Source organism: Haliotis cracherodii, unplaced genomic scaffold (genome assembly GCF_022045235.1).
Source record: "Haliotis cracherodii isolate W230 unplaced genomic scaffold, xgHalCrac1.p SCAF_8, whole genome shotgun sequence".
Classification (NCBI taxonomy): Eukaryota; Metazoa; Mollusca; class Gastropoda; order Lepetellida; family Haliotidae; genus Haliotis; species Haliotis cracherodii.
The window spans coordinates 35,545-51,433 of NW_027266341.1; the positions used below are offsets into that span (position 1 = coordinate 35,545).

Below are 15,889 nucleotides of genomic sequence, written 5' to 3' on the forward strand. Positions count from 1 at the left end.
ATGGCCGCGCCATTGACAAACTTATGGAAATCAAGATTTGCAACCATAAATCCACTTCTACGCATATGCAAGGGAATGGGAAACAGTTATAGGTGCTATAGTTTTGCAAAGCAATCAATAGCACGTATGCTCGAAAAGTCACTGATTCAAGACAATGTCAAAGTAAAGGTACGAAGGAGAAAATTTAAATTGTTTGATAGGCATTATGCCCACTTAGAAGTTGACGGATGACAAGGTAGACACAATTTCAGGAATGACAACTTCTTTAATATTGTTAAAAGCGACGTTTCGGTACAGATCCTTATACCGTTGTCAAGCAGGACAGTCGTGCTTGACAACTATATAACGATGTATACCGAAACGTCGCTTTTTACACTATTATGTTCAGACTACCTTAGATGGAAAGATTAACAAACAGTGATGTATTGTGAGATATAATGGGCAGAGTGTGGATGATGCAGTCGGGGGCGATAAGCAAGGTCCTACCGCGGACTAGAAATCGCATACAGACCCTATGGCGGGTCAAGTTGTCCCTCCACCGTGCTTGGCAGACAGGACCCACAGCAAAGATACTGTCACTCCCCCGCGGAAACAGCGGGCAGAAGAATTTGGGCTCCCGCTGTAGTTAGCAGGCAGCCAGAGTATCGTACACACACCAGCATGGTGTTATACCAAACACCCCGACTGCACCATGCCCACTGTACCAAATTTATTGAAATAGATTACCAGCAATAAGAACGATACATTTATAAACTTGATAAGACTTTGAACAATGTCGTTCACTGTGGAAAAAAGGCGCAACCTGACAATTGGGGTGGTTTGGGGGGTGGGGGAAGAGGTGAAATGCTAACCGCCTGACACGTTGTGTTGTTAGAATGACTTAATGGTTGGGGAGTAAAAGTAGTGACATGAGACCAAGGGTAGTGACGTCATGGGAGAAATTGCGTATGGTTGCCATGGGGAGTATTTTGGCGGGTCTTGTGAGAGGAGTATGTTTGTAAACAAATGGTGGAAAATAGTAAATGGGAATAGTTACTAGTATTTGTTATGCGGAGCTGACCATAAACCGATTTAGCTAAATAATGCTAAATCATATTAAAGAAGTTGTTATTCATAAAATTGTGACTACCCAGAGAAACTTTAATGCATCTGAAGAGAAAATCGCTAAGGGGTGTGTGAGTGAGTTTGATTTTACACCGCCTTTAGCAATGTTCCAGCAATATCACGGCTTCAGACACCCGATATGGGCGTCACACATTTTACCCATGTCGGGAATTGAACCCGGGTCTTCGGTGTAACGAGCGAACGCTTTAAAGGGGCATTGATCTACAGCAATTCCCCGGGACTGGTTGTTGCCTTTGTTATTGTTTTTCCCCCAGAATGCCCGAACAGAGGCCAACTGCCATGTTGGAAACAATAGAGAATCTTGCCTCAATCTTCTTAAACATCTTCTGTTCAGGAAGCATAGGATCCATGAAGCTGAAACTCCACATGCATGCTCCTGCCAATGATAACACCCCAATTTCTTCAAGAGGTTCGAATCTCATTTTCAGTTAGGCCACAGTGGCAGCCATATTGAAAACGCTGTTTATGGCCATGATGGCATTTACTCAGTCACCTTTATTCCAAATGTAATGAAAGTTTTTACATATTTAGTTAGTAGTGGTCCATATTTTGTGATATTTAACTTGTAAAACGCCAAACAGCAGAGTAAATAAACCACTGCCCCACTATTCAATATTACCACTGGGAGGGTGGTAATAAGGAAACAAACAACACGCTTTCAAGCATTGTAAGTAAGTAATGAGTAATGAGTTGTGCCAAAAACAGTCATAGGTAGGTACCTCCTTAACTATACTTGGTCAAAATATATTTTGAGACAATATAACACTTTTGAAGTTTGTTCTTTATTTCTCTTTTATTTATTTTCCACCTCACCTGAATCTGTAAATCTGTAATAATGAAGCATTCCTTTGCTGAGATTCTGAACACTGAAACAAGGTTCCAGGGTTTGTAAGACTGCTGAGGATCAGGTGGTTACAATGTGATGGTCTGGATGGCTGATCATGCTAGCTGTCATCCAGTGGCTTTGGGGCACGGGGGGTGGGAGGGTGCCTGGTCATCTAAGGCGCTGCAATTCGCTGTGCAGAGTTGCATCCCTTGGGCATGCCAGAAACATGATCGTGCTTTAGCCCCAGTTTTGTTTCTTGGTTTGTCAACACCAAACCTGTGCTCATGGGTTTTACCAAAGTTGTAAACTTCTAAGACCTGCATCACTATGGTCTTTCCTCTCACATTAATATTATGGTTCTGTTCGGATGAACAAAACCTTCCAAATCATGCAAATGGCTTGCTGGTTTTCTTGGGGGAATTAGTCAGCAAAGAGCCGGAATCACAGGAGACCAATCACAATTTTATTTACAAGAACAATTAACAATGAACAATTTACAATATCTTAGAATATAGCTGAGGGTGCCACAAAGAGTCGGTACAACCCTCTGGGCTGTGGGAGAGAGGCCTGCTTGGTATGAGGGTCAAACCGCTTCTGCTTAACTTAGTATAAATGTTATATCATGATATTAAGATGACATGCCATAATATAACAGGAATCACTGTTCAAGGGATGTTGAACCCAACTTACTCCACTGGTTTGAATTGGGCCAGATTGATGCCATGATGACAGCTGCCTGTCATGAAAAAACGTTCGCTTATGACATATGTTCACAGGACTAGTAGATGTTATCTTAATGTTAAAGAATCATTTTTGATTTACCTAAATAAGGTGTGGTAAGTTAGATGCAACCGTGTGTCATGCTAAGTATTTCCAGTAAGAAATGATAAGTCTGAAAAGGTGAAGTTGAACACTTACCCTGTGAGATATGTTTCAGGGATGGGTCCGAGCACTACGTGGACATCGTGATGTCATCTTCTTGCATGTCTCAGATGGCTCCTGTGTCAAACCACTCCAGGTTGTGGCAGATCCAAGTCTTTGTGGCAGGTACGTGCTGTTATAAAGGTCCCTTTGATATATGTTTGTAATATATGGGTGTGTCAAGTGCATGAAGTGGGTGTGTAAGGTGCATGAAGTGGGTGTGTCAGGTACATGAAGTGAGTGTATCAGTGGGTGTGTCAGGTGCATGAAGTGAGTGTGTCAGTTGATGTGTCAGGTGAATGAAGTGGGTGTGTCAGGTGCATGAAGTGGGTGTGTCAGTTGATGTGTCAGGTGAATGAAGTGGGTGTGTCAGGTGCATGCAGTGAGTGTGTCAGGTGAATGAAGTGGGTGTGTCAGTTGATGTGTCAGGTGAATGAAGTGGGTGTGTCAGTTGATGTGTCAGGTGAATGAAGTGGGTGTGTCAGGTGCATGAAGTGGGTGTGTCAGTTGATGTGTCAGGTGAATGAAGTGGGTGTGTCAGGTGCATGCAGTGAGTGTGTCAGGTGAATGCAGTGGGTGTGTCAGTTGATGTGTCAGGTGAATGAAGTGAGTGAATGAATGAAGTGGGTGTGTCAGGTGCATGAAGTGGGTGTGTCAGGTGCATGAAGTGGGTGTGTCAGTTGATGTGTCAGGTGAATGAAGTGGGTGTATCAGGTGCATGCAGTGAGTGTGTCAGGTGAATGAAGTGGGTGTGTCAGTTGTTGCAGCAATGTTACGTGTGTTGTTGCAGTGGTGTTATGTCTGTTGTTATATGTGTTGTTGCAGCATTGTTACATGTGTCCATGGAGGGCAGTCTGGTTGAGAGCTCACACACAGGGCAGATGGTGGAGATACATGGTACATGATGTGGGTGTGTCAGTGGGTGTGTCAGTGGGTGTGTCAGGTGCATGGTGTGTGTGTGTGTTGTTATGTGTGGTGTTGCAGTGGTGTTACATGTGTTGTTGCAGTGGTGTTACATGTGTTGTTGCAGTGGTGTTACATGTGTTGTTGCAGTGATGTTACATGTGTTGTTGCAGTGGTGTTACATGTGTTGTTGCAGTGATGTGACCTATGGGTGATGTGTGTCCGTGGAGGGCAGATGGTGGAGATACATGGTACATGATGTGGGTGTGTCAGTGGGTGTGTCAGGTGCATGGTGTGTGTGTGTGTTGTTATGTGTGGTGTTGCAGTGGTGTTACATGTGTTGTTGCAGTGGTGTTACATGTGTTGTTGCAGTGGTGTTACATGTGTTGTTGCAGTGATGTCACGCGTGTTGTTGCAGTGATGTGACCTATGGGTGCTGTGTGTCCGTGGAGGGCAGACTGGTTGAGAGCTCACATCCAGGGCAGATGGTGGAGGTGGCAGCACACAGACTGCAAGTGTTGGGACCTTGTGATCCTGTGGTAAGAATCTTCTCCCGCTTTGACTACATATCTGACACTTGTGTTTCTTCATTGCAAGTTTTCTGAAACCAAGGACTTGACCTTGTGACCCACATCACTGGTATCTGACCAGACCTAGGTACACTGACACAGACTTATGATGGTCGTAGCTGTGTGACTCCCTAACGTCCTCCTGTAATTTATAGGGTGTTGCGTTGACAGGCACATGTCTCTGTTGTCCTTTAGTTACCTTTGTTTTGAATATTGTAGGAATTTCCCTTCAAAGCGAGGAAGAAGCACTCTGCAGATTACATCCGCACATATCCCCATCTCCGACCACGCACAAACACCTTCAGTTCATTGTTGAGGATCAGGAGTCAAGCCACCATGGCCTTCCACAAATACTTCCAGGTAAACATCATATTCTATGTCTCTAGGTTCAAATTCTTGCCCTATGCTTTGTCCACAAGCTCATTTGAATGACTCTCTTCGAACTGACTGTAGCCCAGTCCCTTGGATCCTAACCTAGGCCAGTCTTTTGGACCCTAACCTTGACTCTCTTGGACCCGACTGTTGCGCAGTCCCTTGGATCCTAACCTTGGCCAGTCTTTTGGACCCTAACCTTGACTCTCTTGGACCCGACTGTTGCGCAGTCCCTTTGATCCTAACCTAGGCCAGTCTTTTGGACCCTAACCTTGACTCTCTTGGACCCAACTGTTGCACAGTCCCTTGGATCCTAACCTAGGCCAGTCTTTTGGACCCTACACCATCACAGTCTCATGGATCCTGCCCTTATCTATTGGGCCCTATTCCAGTAAGTTCTTTGGACCCTACACTCTCAGTCCACCCTAAACCAGTTACTCTATCATACTGTTTCAGGAAAATGGCTTCTGTCAGATCCACACGCCCATCTTGACATCCAGTGACTGTGAGGGAGCAGGCGAGGTCTTCTGTGTGGAAGTAAGTGTTAACCCTACAGCTGCCAAGGGCAGTCTTCCACGTGGAAGTAAGTGTTAACCTTACAGCAGACAAGGGCAGTCTTCAACGTGGAAGTAAGTGTTAACCCTACAACAGACAAGGGAGATCTTCCACATGGAAGTAAGTGTTAACCCTACAGAAGCCAAGGGAGGTCTTCCACGTGGAAGTAAGTGTTAACCCTACAGCAGACAAGGGAGGTCTTCCACATGGAAGTAAGTGTTAACCCTACATCCGACAAGGGAGGTCTTCCACATGGAAGTAAGTAAATGTTAACCCTACAGCAGACAATGGAGGTCTTCCACGTGGAGGTAAGTGTTAACCCTACAGCAGACAAGGGAGGTCTTCCACATGGAAGTGTTAACCCTACAGCAGACAAGGGCAGTCTTCCACATGGAAGCAAGTGTTAACCCTACATCAGACTAGGGAGGTCTTCCACATGGAAGTAAGTGTTAACCAGACAGCAGACAATGGAGGTCTTCCACGTGGAAGTAAGTGTTAACCCCTTCATCAGACAAGGGCAGTCTTCCACATGGAGGTAAGTGTTAACCCTACATCAGACAAGGGCAGTCTTCCACGTGGAAGTGTCAACCATACATCAGTCAAGGGAGGTATTCCACGTGGAAGTAAGTGTTAACCCTACATCAGACAAGGGAGGTCTTCCACATGGAAGTAAGTAAATGTTAACCCTACAGCAGACAAGGGAGGTCTTCCACATGGAAGTAAGTAAATGTTAACCCTACAGCAGACAATGGAGGTCTTCCACATGGAAGTGTTAACCTTACAGCAGACAAGGGCAGTCTTCCACATGGAAGCAAGTGTTAACCCTACATCAGACAAGGGGGGTCTTCCACATGGAAGTAAGTAAATGTTAACCCTACAGCAGACAATGCAGGTCTTCCACATGGAAGTAAGTAAATGTTAACCCTACAGCAGACAATGGAGGTCTTCCACGTGGAGGTAAGTGTTAACCCTACATAAGACAAGGGCAATCTTCCGCATAGAAGCAAGTGTTAACCCTACATCAGACAAGGGGGGTCTTCCACATGGAAGTAAGTAAATGTTAACCCTACAGCAGACAATGGAGGTCTTCCATGTGGAGGTAAGTGTTAACCCTACAGCAGACAAGGGAGGTCTTCCACATGGAAGAGTTAACCTTACAGCAGACAAGGGCAGTCTTCCACATGGGAGCAAGTGTTAACCCTACATCAGACATGGGAGGTCTTCCACATGGAAGTAAATGTTAACCCTACAGCAGACAATGGAGGTCTTCCACGTGGAAGTAAATGTTAACCCTACAGCAGACAATGGAGGTCTTCCACGTGGAAGTAAATGTTAACCCTACAGCAGACAATGGAGGTCTTCCACGTGGAAGTAAATGTTTACCCTACAGCAGACAATGGAGGTCTTCCACGTGGAAGTAAGTGTTAACCCTACATCAGACAAGGGCAGTCTTCCACGTGGAAGTGTCAACCATACATCAGTCAAGGGAGGTATTCCACGTGGAAGTAAGTGTTAACCAGACAGCAGCCAAGGGAGGTATTCCACGTGGAAGTAAAGGTTAACCAGACAGCAGCCAAGGGAGGTCTTCCACATGGAAGTGTTAACCCTACAGCAGACAATGGAGGTCTTCCACATGGAAGTAAGTGTTAACCAGACAGCAGACAAGGTCAGTCTTCCACATGGAAGTGTTAACCCTTCAGCAGACAATGGAGGTCTTCCACGTGGAAGTGTCAACCATACATCAGTCAAGGGAGGTATTCCACGTGGAAGTAAGTGTTAACCAGACAGCAGACAAAGGAGGTCTTCCACATGGAAGTGTTAACCCTACAGCAGACAATGGAGGTCTTCCACTTGGAAGTAAGTGTTAACCAGACAGCAGAAAAGGGAGGTCTTCCACATGGAAGTGTAAACCCTACAGCAGACAATGGAGTTCTTCCACGTGGAAGTAAGTGTTAACCCTACAGCAGCCAAGGGAGGTCTTCCATGTAGAAGTAAGCGTTAACCCTACATCAGTCAAGGGAGGTATTCCACGTGGAAGTAAGTGTTAACCAGACAGCAGAAAAGGGAGGTCTTCCGCATGGAAGTGTTAACCCTACAGCAGACAAGGGCGGTCTTCCACGTGGAAGTAAGTGTTAACCCTACAGCAGACAAGGGAAGTCTTCCACATGGAAGTGTTAACCCTACAGCAGACTAGGGAGGTCATCCATGTGGAAGTAAGTGTTAACCCTACATCAGTCAAGGGAGGTATTCCACATGGAAGTAAGTGTTAAGTTTGAAAACTATGAAATGAATACTGAAAATTATATCACTTGGCACATAAATCTGATATGAAATTGAAGGTCATGTTATATCCTATATATGTAAATGTGATATACTATACGATACTGATTGTAATGTAATGCCTGCAAGCAGCTGATGACAGTGATTGAAATGTGTGGAGCAGCCTGTGAGTGGGGTTGTTCTTCCCTTGTTCACAGCCTGCCAACTCTCAGCTGACACAACCAGTGGAAGGTGACCGTGAGGCCAATCACTTCTTTAAATGTCCAACATACTTGAACGTATCTGGCCAGCTGCACCTGGAGGTGATGTCAGGGTGAGTCACATTGAATGTATCCGGCCTTTGAATTGTCTATGTTTCCAAACTGTGCTTGTCGTAAGAGGCGACTGTTTGGATCGGGTGTTCAGGCTACCTGACTTGGATGATGCATGTCATCGTATGCCAATTATGTGGATTGATGCTCATGATGTCCATCACTGGATTGTCTGGTCCAGACTTGATTATTTACATAAGGGAATATTGCTGAGTGCGGCATTACAAAAACAAAGAAACAAACAAATATTGTCTATGTACTTACTAGCTGAGTGCTGATGTGCATTCATACAGGAATATAGAATGTTTGAACTCTGTGTTTCCTTGTGTTCATCACAGGGGCTTGTCCAGAGTTTACACGTTTGGTCCAACGTTCAGAGCAGAAAACTCACGTGGACGCCACCATTTGTGTGAATTCTACATGATCGAAGCTGAGTTGGTGTTCACAGACACCTTGGAGGATATCATGCAGGTAAGTTACAACACTGTAACAAGGTGTATATTTTGTGTACATACTTACAGATGAAGGACATGAAGCAGGTAAGCTACAACACTGTAACAAGGTGTATATTTAGTGTACATACCTACAGATGATGAACCAGGAGCAGGTGAGCTACAACACTGTAACTAGGTATATTAGTGTACATACCTACAGATGAAGGACACAGAGCAGGTAAGCTACAACACTGTAAATAGGTGTATATAGTGTACATACCTACAGATGACGGACATGAAGCAGGTAAGCTACAACACTGTAAATAGGTATATATAGTGTACATACCTACAGATGACGGACATGAAGCAGGTAAGCTACAACACTGTAAATAGGTATATATAGTGTACATACCTACAGATGACGGATATGAAGCAGGTAAGCTACAACACTGTAACAAGGTGTATATTTAGTGTACATACCTACAGATGATGAACCAGGAGCAGGTGAGCTACAACACTGTAAATAGGTATATATAGTGTACATACCTACAGATGACGGACATGAAGCAGGTAAGCTACAACACTGTAAATAGGTATATATAGTGTACATACCTACAGATGACGGATATGAAGCAGGTAAGCTACAACACTGTAACAAGGTGTATATTTAGTGTACATACCTACAGATGATGAACCAGGAGCAGGTGAGCTACAACACTGTAACTAGGTATATTAGTGTACATACCTACAGATGAAGGACACGGAGCAGGTAAGCTACAACACTGTAAATAGGTATATATAGTGTACATACTTACAGATGACGGACATGAAGCAGGTAAGCTACAACATTGTAACAAGGTGTATATTTAGTGTACATACCTACAGATGATGAACCAGGAGCAGGTGAGCTACAACACTGTAACTAGGTATATTAGTGTACATACCTACAGATGAAGGACACGGAGCAGGTAAGCTACAACACTGTAAATAGGTGTATATATATAGTGTACATACCTACAGATGACGGACATGGAGCAGGTGAGCTACAACGCTGTCTGATAGTGTGTATGTCTACTGATAAGGTGTACATATTTCAGGACCCTTGAAGATCTGGGGTAGAATAAGTCTTCAGCAACCCATTTTTGCCGTAACTCGCAACTATGCTTGTCATAAGAGGGGACTAAAGTGATCAGGTGGTTAGGCTCGCTGACTTGGTTGATGCATGTAATTGTATCCCAATTGCGTGGATCGATGCTCATGATGTCAATCACTGGATTGTCTGGTCCAGACTCAATTATTTACAGACCACGGTCATATGGCTGGAATATTGCTGAGTGTGGCGTTAAACAACAAACAAAACAAAACATATTTCAGGTGATGGAGGAGATGGTGAGGACGACGACGCAGACAGTGATGGAGTCAGCTCAGGAAGATGTTCATTACTACCTGCAGAATACAGGCGCCGAGAAGCAAAGGGCAAGTAGCAGTATGTGGAAAGTTTAGGTCACACCGGCATAACATGTATGTTTAGGTCATGCCGACCTGTTATAATAAGCTGAATGGCATGTATGTTTAGGTCATGCCGACCTGCTACACCAAGTGAAATGGCATGCATGTTTAGTTCATGCAGACCTGTTACACCTAGCGAAATGGCATGCATATTGAGGTGACTCCGACCTGTTATAACAAGCTGAATAGCATGTATGTTTTGGTCACGGCATCCTGTTATATGAAGGTGAATGGCATGTATGTTTAGGTCATGGCATCCTGTTATATGAAGGTGAATGGCATGTATGTTTAGGTCATGGCATCCTGTTATACCAAGCTGAATGGCATGTATGTTTAGGTCATGGCATCCTGTTATATGAAGGTGAATGGCATGTATGTTTAGGTCATGGCATCCTGTTATATGAAGGTGAATGGCATGTATGTTTAGGTCAAGGCATCCTGTTATAACAAGCTGAATGACATGTATGTTTAGGTCATGGCATCCTGTTATATGAAGGTGAATGGCATTTGTGTTTAGGTCATGGCATCCTGTTATATGAAGGTGAATGGCATGTATGTTTAGGTCACACTGTCCTGTTATACCAAGCTGAATAGCATGTATGTTTAGGTCACACTGTCCTGTTATAACAAGCTGAATAGTATGTATGTTTAGGTCACACTGTCCTGTTATAACAAGCTGAATAGTATGTATGTTTAGGTCACACTGTCCTGTTATAACAAGCTGAATAGCATGTATGTTTAGGTCACACTGTCCTGTTATAACAAGCTGAATAGTATGTATGTTTAGGTCATTGCATCCTGTTATATGAAGGTGAATGGCATGTATGTTTAGGTCACACTGTCCTGTTATACCAAGCTGAATGACATGTATGTTTAGGTCACACTGACCTGTTATACCAAGCTGAATAGCATGTATGTTTAGGTCACACTCTCCTGGGTTGATGATTTCTGGCCCATACATACTGTACTTCTGTGAAAGGAGAGATGGAGATCTTGACGTTAATTCCCAAACAATCTTTTGTGGCCAGTTGGTCCAGGGTATTTATCCTAATAGAATGGAGATATAATTCATGGGATAATCTTAGTATTACGAAGTGGAAGTAACACTGGGTTCCTGTCTTGTTGTAGGAGACTGTGGAGGCAATGGCAACACGGCAGTTCAAGCGGTGAGAGCACTGCAACCTTCAGACCAACATCAACTCTACATAAATAAAGACCCACAACCTTCAGAACAACATCAACTCTACATAAATAGACACCCGCAACCTTCAGAACAACATCAACTCGACATAAATAGATACACACAACCTTCAGAACAACATCAACTCAACATAAATAAAGACCCACAACCTTCAAAACAACATCAACTCTACATAAATAGACACCCGCAACCTTCAGAACAACATCAACTCTACATAAATAGACACCCGCAACCTTCAGAACAACATCAACTCTACATAAATAGACACCCGCAACCTTCAGAACAACATCAACTCTACATAAATAGACACCCGCAACCTTCAGAACAACATCAACTCTACAAAAATAGATACCCACAACCTTCAGAACAACATCAACTCTACATAAATAGACACCCACAACCTTCAGAACAACATCAACTTCACATAAATAGACACCTGCAACCTTCAGAACAACAACAACTCTACATAAATAGAGACCCACAACCTTAAGAACGGCATCAACTCCACATAAAGAGACACCCGCAACCTTCAGAACAACATCAACTCCACATAAATAGAGACCCACAACCTTCAGAACAACATCAGCTCTACATAAATAGACACCCGCAACCTTCAGAACAACATCAACTCCAAATAAATAGAGACCCACAACCTTCAGAACAACATCAACCTTACATAAATAGAGACCCGCAACATTCAGAACAACATCAACTCTACATAAATAGAGACCCACAACCTTCAGAACAACATCAACTCCACATAAATAGAGACCCACAACCTTCAGAACAATATCAACTCTACATAAATAGACACCCGCAACCTTCAGAACAACATCAACACCACATAAATAGAGACCCACAACCTTCAGAACAACATCAACTCCACATAAATAGAGACCCACAACCTTCAGAACAACATCAACTCCACATAAATAGAGACCCACAACCTTCAGAACAACATCAACTCCACATAAATAGAGACCCACAACCTTCAGAACAACATCAACTCTACATAAATAGACACCCGCAACCTTCAGAACCACAACAACTCTACATAAATAGACACCTGCAACCTTCAGAACATCAACTCTACATAAATAGACACCCGCAACCTTCAGAACCACAACAACTCTACATAAATAGACACCCGCAACCTTCAGAACAACATCAACTCTACATAAATAGACACCCGCAACCTTCAGAACAACATCAACTTCACATAAATAGACACCTGCAACCTTCAGAACAACAACAACTCTACATAAATAGAGACCCACAACCTTAAGAACGGCATCAACTCCACATAAAGAGACACCCGCAACCTTCAGAACAACATCAACTCCACATAAATAGAGACCCACAACCTTCAGAACAACATCAGCTCTACATAAATAGACACCCGCAACCTTCAGAACAACATCAACTCCAAATAAATAGAGACCCACAACCTTCAGAACAACATCAACCCTACATAAATAGAGACCCACAACATTTAGAACAACATCAACTCTACATAAATAGACACCCGCAACATTCAGAACAACATCAACTCTACATAAATAGACAGCCGCAACCTTCAGAACAATATCAACTCTACATAAATAGACACCCGCAACCTTCAGAACAACATCAACACCACATAAATAGAGACCCACAACCTTCAGAACAACATCAACTCCACATAAATAGAGACCCACAACCTTCAGAACAACATCAACTCCACATAAATAGAGACCCACAACCTTCAGAACAACATCAACTCCACATAAATAGAGACCCACAACCTTCAGAACAACATCAACTCTACATAAATAGACACCCGCAACCTTCAGAACCACAACAACTCTACATAAATAGACACCTGCAACCTTCAGAACATCAACTCTACATAAATAGAGACCCGCAACCTTCAGAACAACATCAACTCTACATAAATAGACACCCGCAACCTTCAGAACAACATCAACTCTACATAAATAGACACCCGCAACCTTCAGAACAACATCAACTCCACATAAATAGAAACCCACAACCTTCAGAACCACAACAACTCTACATAAATAGAGACCAACAACCTTCAGAACAACATCAACTCTACATAAATAGACACCTGCAACCTTCAGAACAACATCAACTCTGCATAAATAGAGACCCACAACCTTCAGAACAACATCAACTCTACATAAATAGAGACCCACAACCTTCAGAACAACATCAACTCTACATAAATAGACACCTGCAACCTTCAGAACAACATCAACTCCACATAAATAGACGCCCGCAACCTTCAGAACAACATCAACACCACATAAATAGAGACCCGCAACCTTCAGAACAACATCAACTCCACATAAATAGACACCTGCAACCTTCAGAACAACAACAACTCTACATAAATAGAGACCCGAAAACCTTCAGAACAACAACAACTCTACATAAATAGACACCCGCAACATTCAGAACAACATCAACTCTACATAAATAGAGACCCACAACCTTCAGAACAACAACAACTCTACATAAATAGACACCCGCAACCTTCAGAACAACAACAACTCTACATAAATAGACACCCGGAACCTTCAGAACAACATCAACTCTACATAAATAGACAAACGCAACCTTCAGAACAACATCAATTCTACACAAATAGAGACCCACAACCTTCAGAACAACATCAACTCCTCGTAAATAGAGACCCACAACATCAACTCCACAGTTCATTCCCTCTTTTCTTGTGTATAGTTTTCTGATGGAACTTGTCTACTATTATCCTTCTTGCCCTACAATTGTACCACATCAAACTGTTCCAGGATCACCTACACTGAAGCCATTTCTCTCCTACATGCCAATAACACCTTCCAGTTTAAGGTGCAGGTGAGTCTCCCATGTAGAAGTAGCATCCATCGTATCACTGCTGTCTGTCAGTCTTTTAAGTAGAAGTATCATCCATCGCATCTCGGCTGTCACTGAGTCTCCCACATAGAAGTCGCATCCATCGTATCTCTGCTGCCTGTCAGTCTCCTAAGTAGAAGTACGAGGGGTGTTCATTTAAGATTGCCCCTAAACCACTTAGGGTTATCATATTTGGTTGAAATTTCACATGTGTAATGATACATGTATCTATGGGTTATGTCTGAATTTGCAGCACCGAACTATTAATCTTACCACTTTTACAGGTGTTATGATTGAGTAGGGTGTGACAATGGAGCCAGTAGAATACCAAGCAGTGATTAGGTTTTTATATTTGAAAGGTCGCACATCAAAAGAAACTTTCAATGAAATGAAAGTAACTTACTGGGAAGATGCCCCATCATATGACGTTGTTAAACACTGGCATCGCCAGTTCAAGTGTCGTCGGACATCTGTGGAAACTGATTCTGTATGTGGTCGCCCCATTCAGCCATAGATGAGGACACTATCCATCAAGTAGAGACCGCCATTTTGGCAGACTGACGTATAACTGTTCGCCAGTTAGCACAAGATGTCAAGATCAGTGTAGGGTCTGTGGAAAAAATCATCCATGACAATTTGAACATGCATAAGTTGTCTGCACGATGGATTCCCAGGTTGCTCACCGCTTTCCAAAAGCAGGAACTAGTCAATTGCTCAAAGGATCTTTTGGACATGTGCCAAAAAAAACAGGCAAACTTTTTTGACAGACTTATCACACAGGATGAAACATGGGTCCATCACTATGATCCTGAGACTAAAGTTCAGTCGATGCAATGGAAGCATGTGGAGTCACCAACCCCAAAGAAGGCACGTGTCCAACCCTCTGCAGGCAGGTGCTGTTTTGGGACCAGCACGGAGTAGTGATGATGGATTTCTTGGCAAAGGGTACCACAATTACAGGAGCTTATTATGCTTCACTGCTGCGGAAATTGCGGGACGCTATCAAGCTTAAGAGGCGTGGCATGCTGACAAAGAGTGTCTGTCTCCTGCAAGACAATGCTCCAGTACACAACTCTCATGTTGCCCTGACAGAAGCGTGGTCCTGTGGCTATGAAATCCTTCCACATCCTCCTTACTCTCCTGACTTCCACCTCTTTCCAAACATGAAGTCATTTTTGAAGGGAAAACGTTTCACAGATGATGAAACACTGATTTCTGAAGTCAAGTCCTGGTTTGAGACGCAAAATGAGGGCTTTTACAAGCGAGGTCTCCATAGTTGCATAAAACGATGGGAGAAGTGTGTAACTCTTGGTGGTTCCTATGTGGAGAAGCCATAGGTATTAGCCAAGTTTCATTCCACTAGGTCCATCGGAAGAGGGTCAGGGGAAATCTTTAGTGAACACCCCTTGTATCATCCATCGCATCTCTGCTGTCAGTGAGTCTCCCACATAGAAGTAGCATCCATCATATCTCTGCTGTCTGTGAGTCTCCTATGAAGGAGAAGCATCCTTCACATCTCTGCTGTCTGTGAGTCTCCCACATAAAAGCATCCTCAATGGTATCTCTGCTGTCTGTGAGTCTCCCACATAGAAGCAGCATCCATCGTATCTCTGCTGTCTGTGAGTCTCCCACATAGAAGTATCATCCATCGTATCTCTGCTGTCTCTGAGTCTCCCACATAGAAGCAGCATCCATCGTATCACTGCTGTCTGTGAGTCTCCCACATAGAAGCATCATCGGTTGTATCTCTGCTGTCTGTGAGTCTTCTTCGTAGAAGCAGCATCCATCGTATCTCTGCTGTCTGAGTCTCCCACATAGAAGTAGCATCCTTCACATCTCTGCTGTCTGTGAGTCTCCCACATAGAAGTCCCATCCATCGTATCTCTGCTGTCTGTGAGTCTCCCACATAGAAGTAGCATCCATCTTATCTTTGCTGTCTGTGAGTCTCCCACATAGAAGCAGCATCCATCGTATCTCTGCTGTCTGTG

At 43.5% G+C, this 15,889-nt stretch overlaps 1 protein-coding gene across 1 annotated transcript in view; it reads left to right on the top strand.

Annotated features, from left to right (window-relative positions):
* LOC139449355 (asparaginyl-tRNA synthetase-like) overlaps positions 1-15,889 on the top strand; it is a 25,561-nt gene continuing 9,672 nt past the window's right edge. Inside the window, exons 1-10 of the mRNA XM_071230685.1 lie at positions 1-168; positions 2,889-2,998; positions 4,194-4,314; positions 4,564-4,704; positions 5,173-5,253; positions 7,749-7,864; positions 8,201-8,333; positions 9,671-9,772; positions 10,934-10,971; positions 13,820-13,883. Coding sequence (XP_071086786.1) covers positions 1-168; positions 2,889-2,998; positions 4,194-4,314; positions 4,564-4,704; positions 5,173-5,253; positions 7,749-7,864; positions 8,201-8,333; positions 9,671-9,772; positions 10,934-10,971; positions 13,820-13,883 — 1,074 coding nt within the window. The remainder of the gene's footprint in view (positions 169-2,888; positions 2,999-4,193; positions 4,315-4,563; positions 4,705-5,172; positions 5,254-7,748; positions 7,865-8,200; positions 8,334-9,670; positions 9,773-10,933; positions 10,972-13,819; positions 13,884-15,889) is intronic.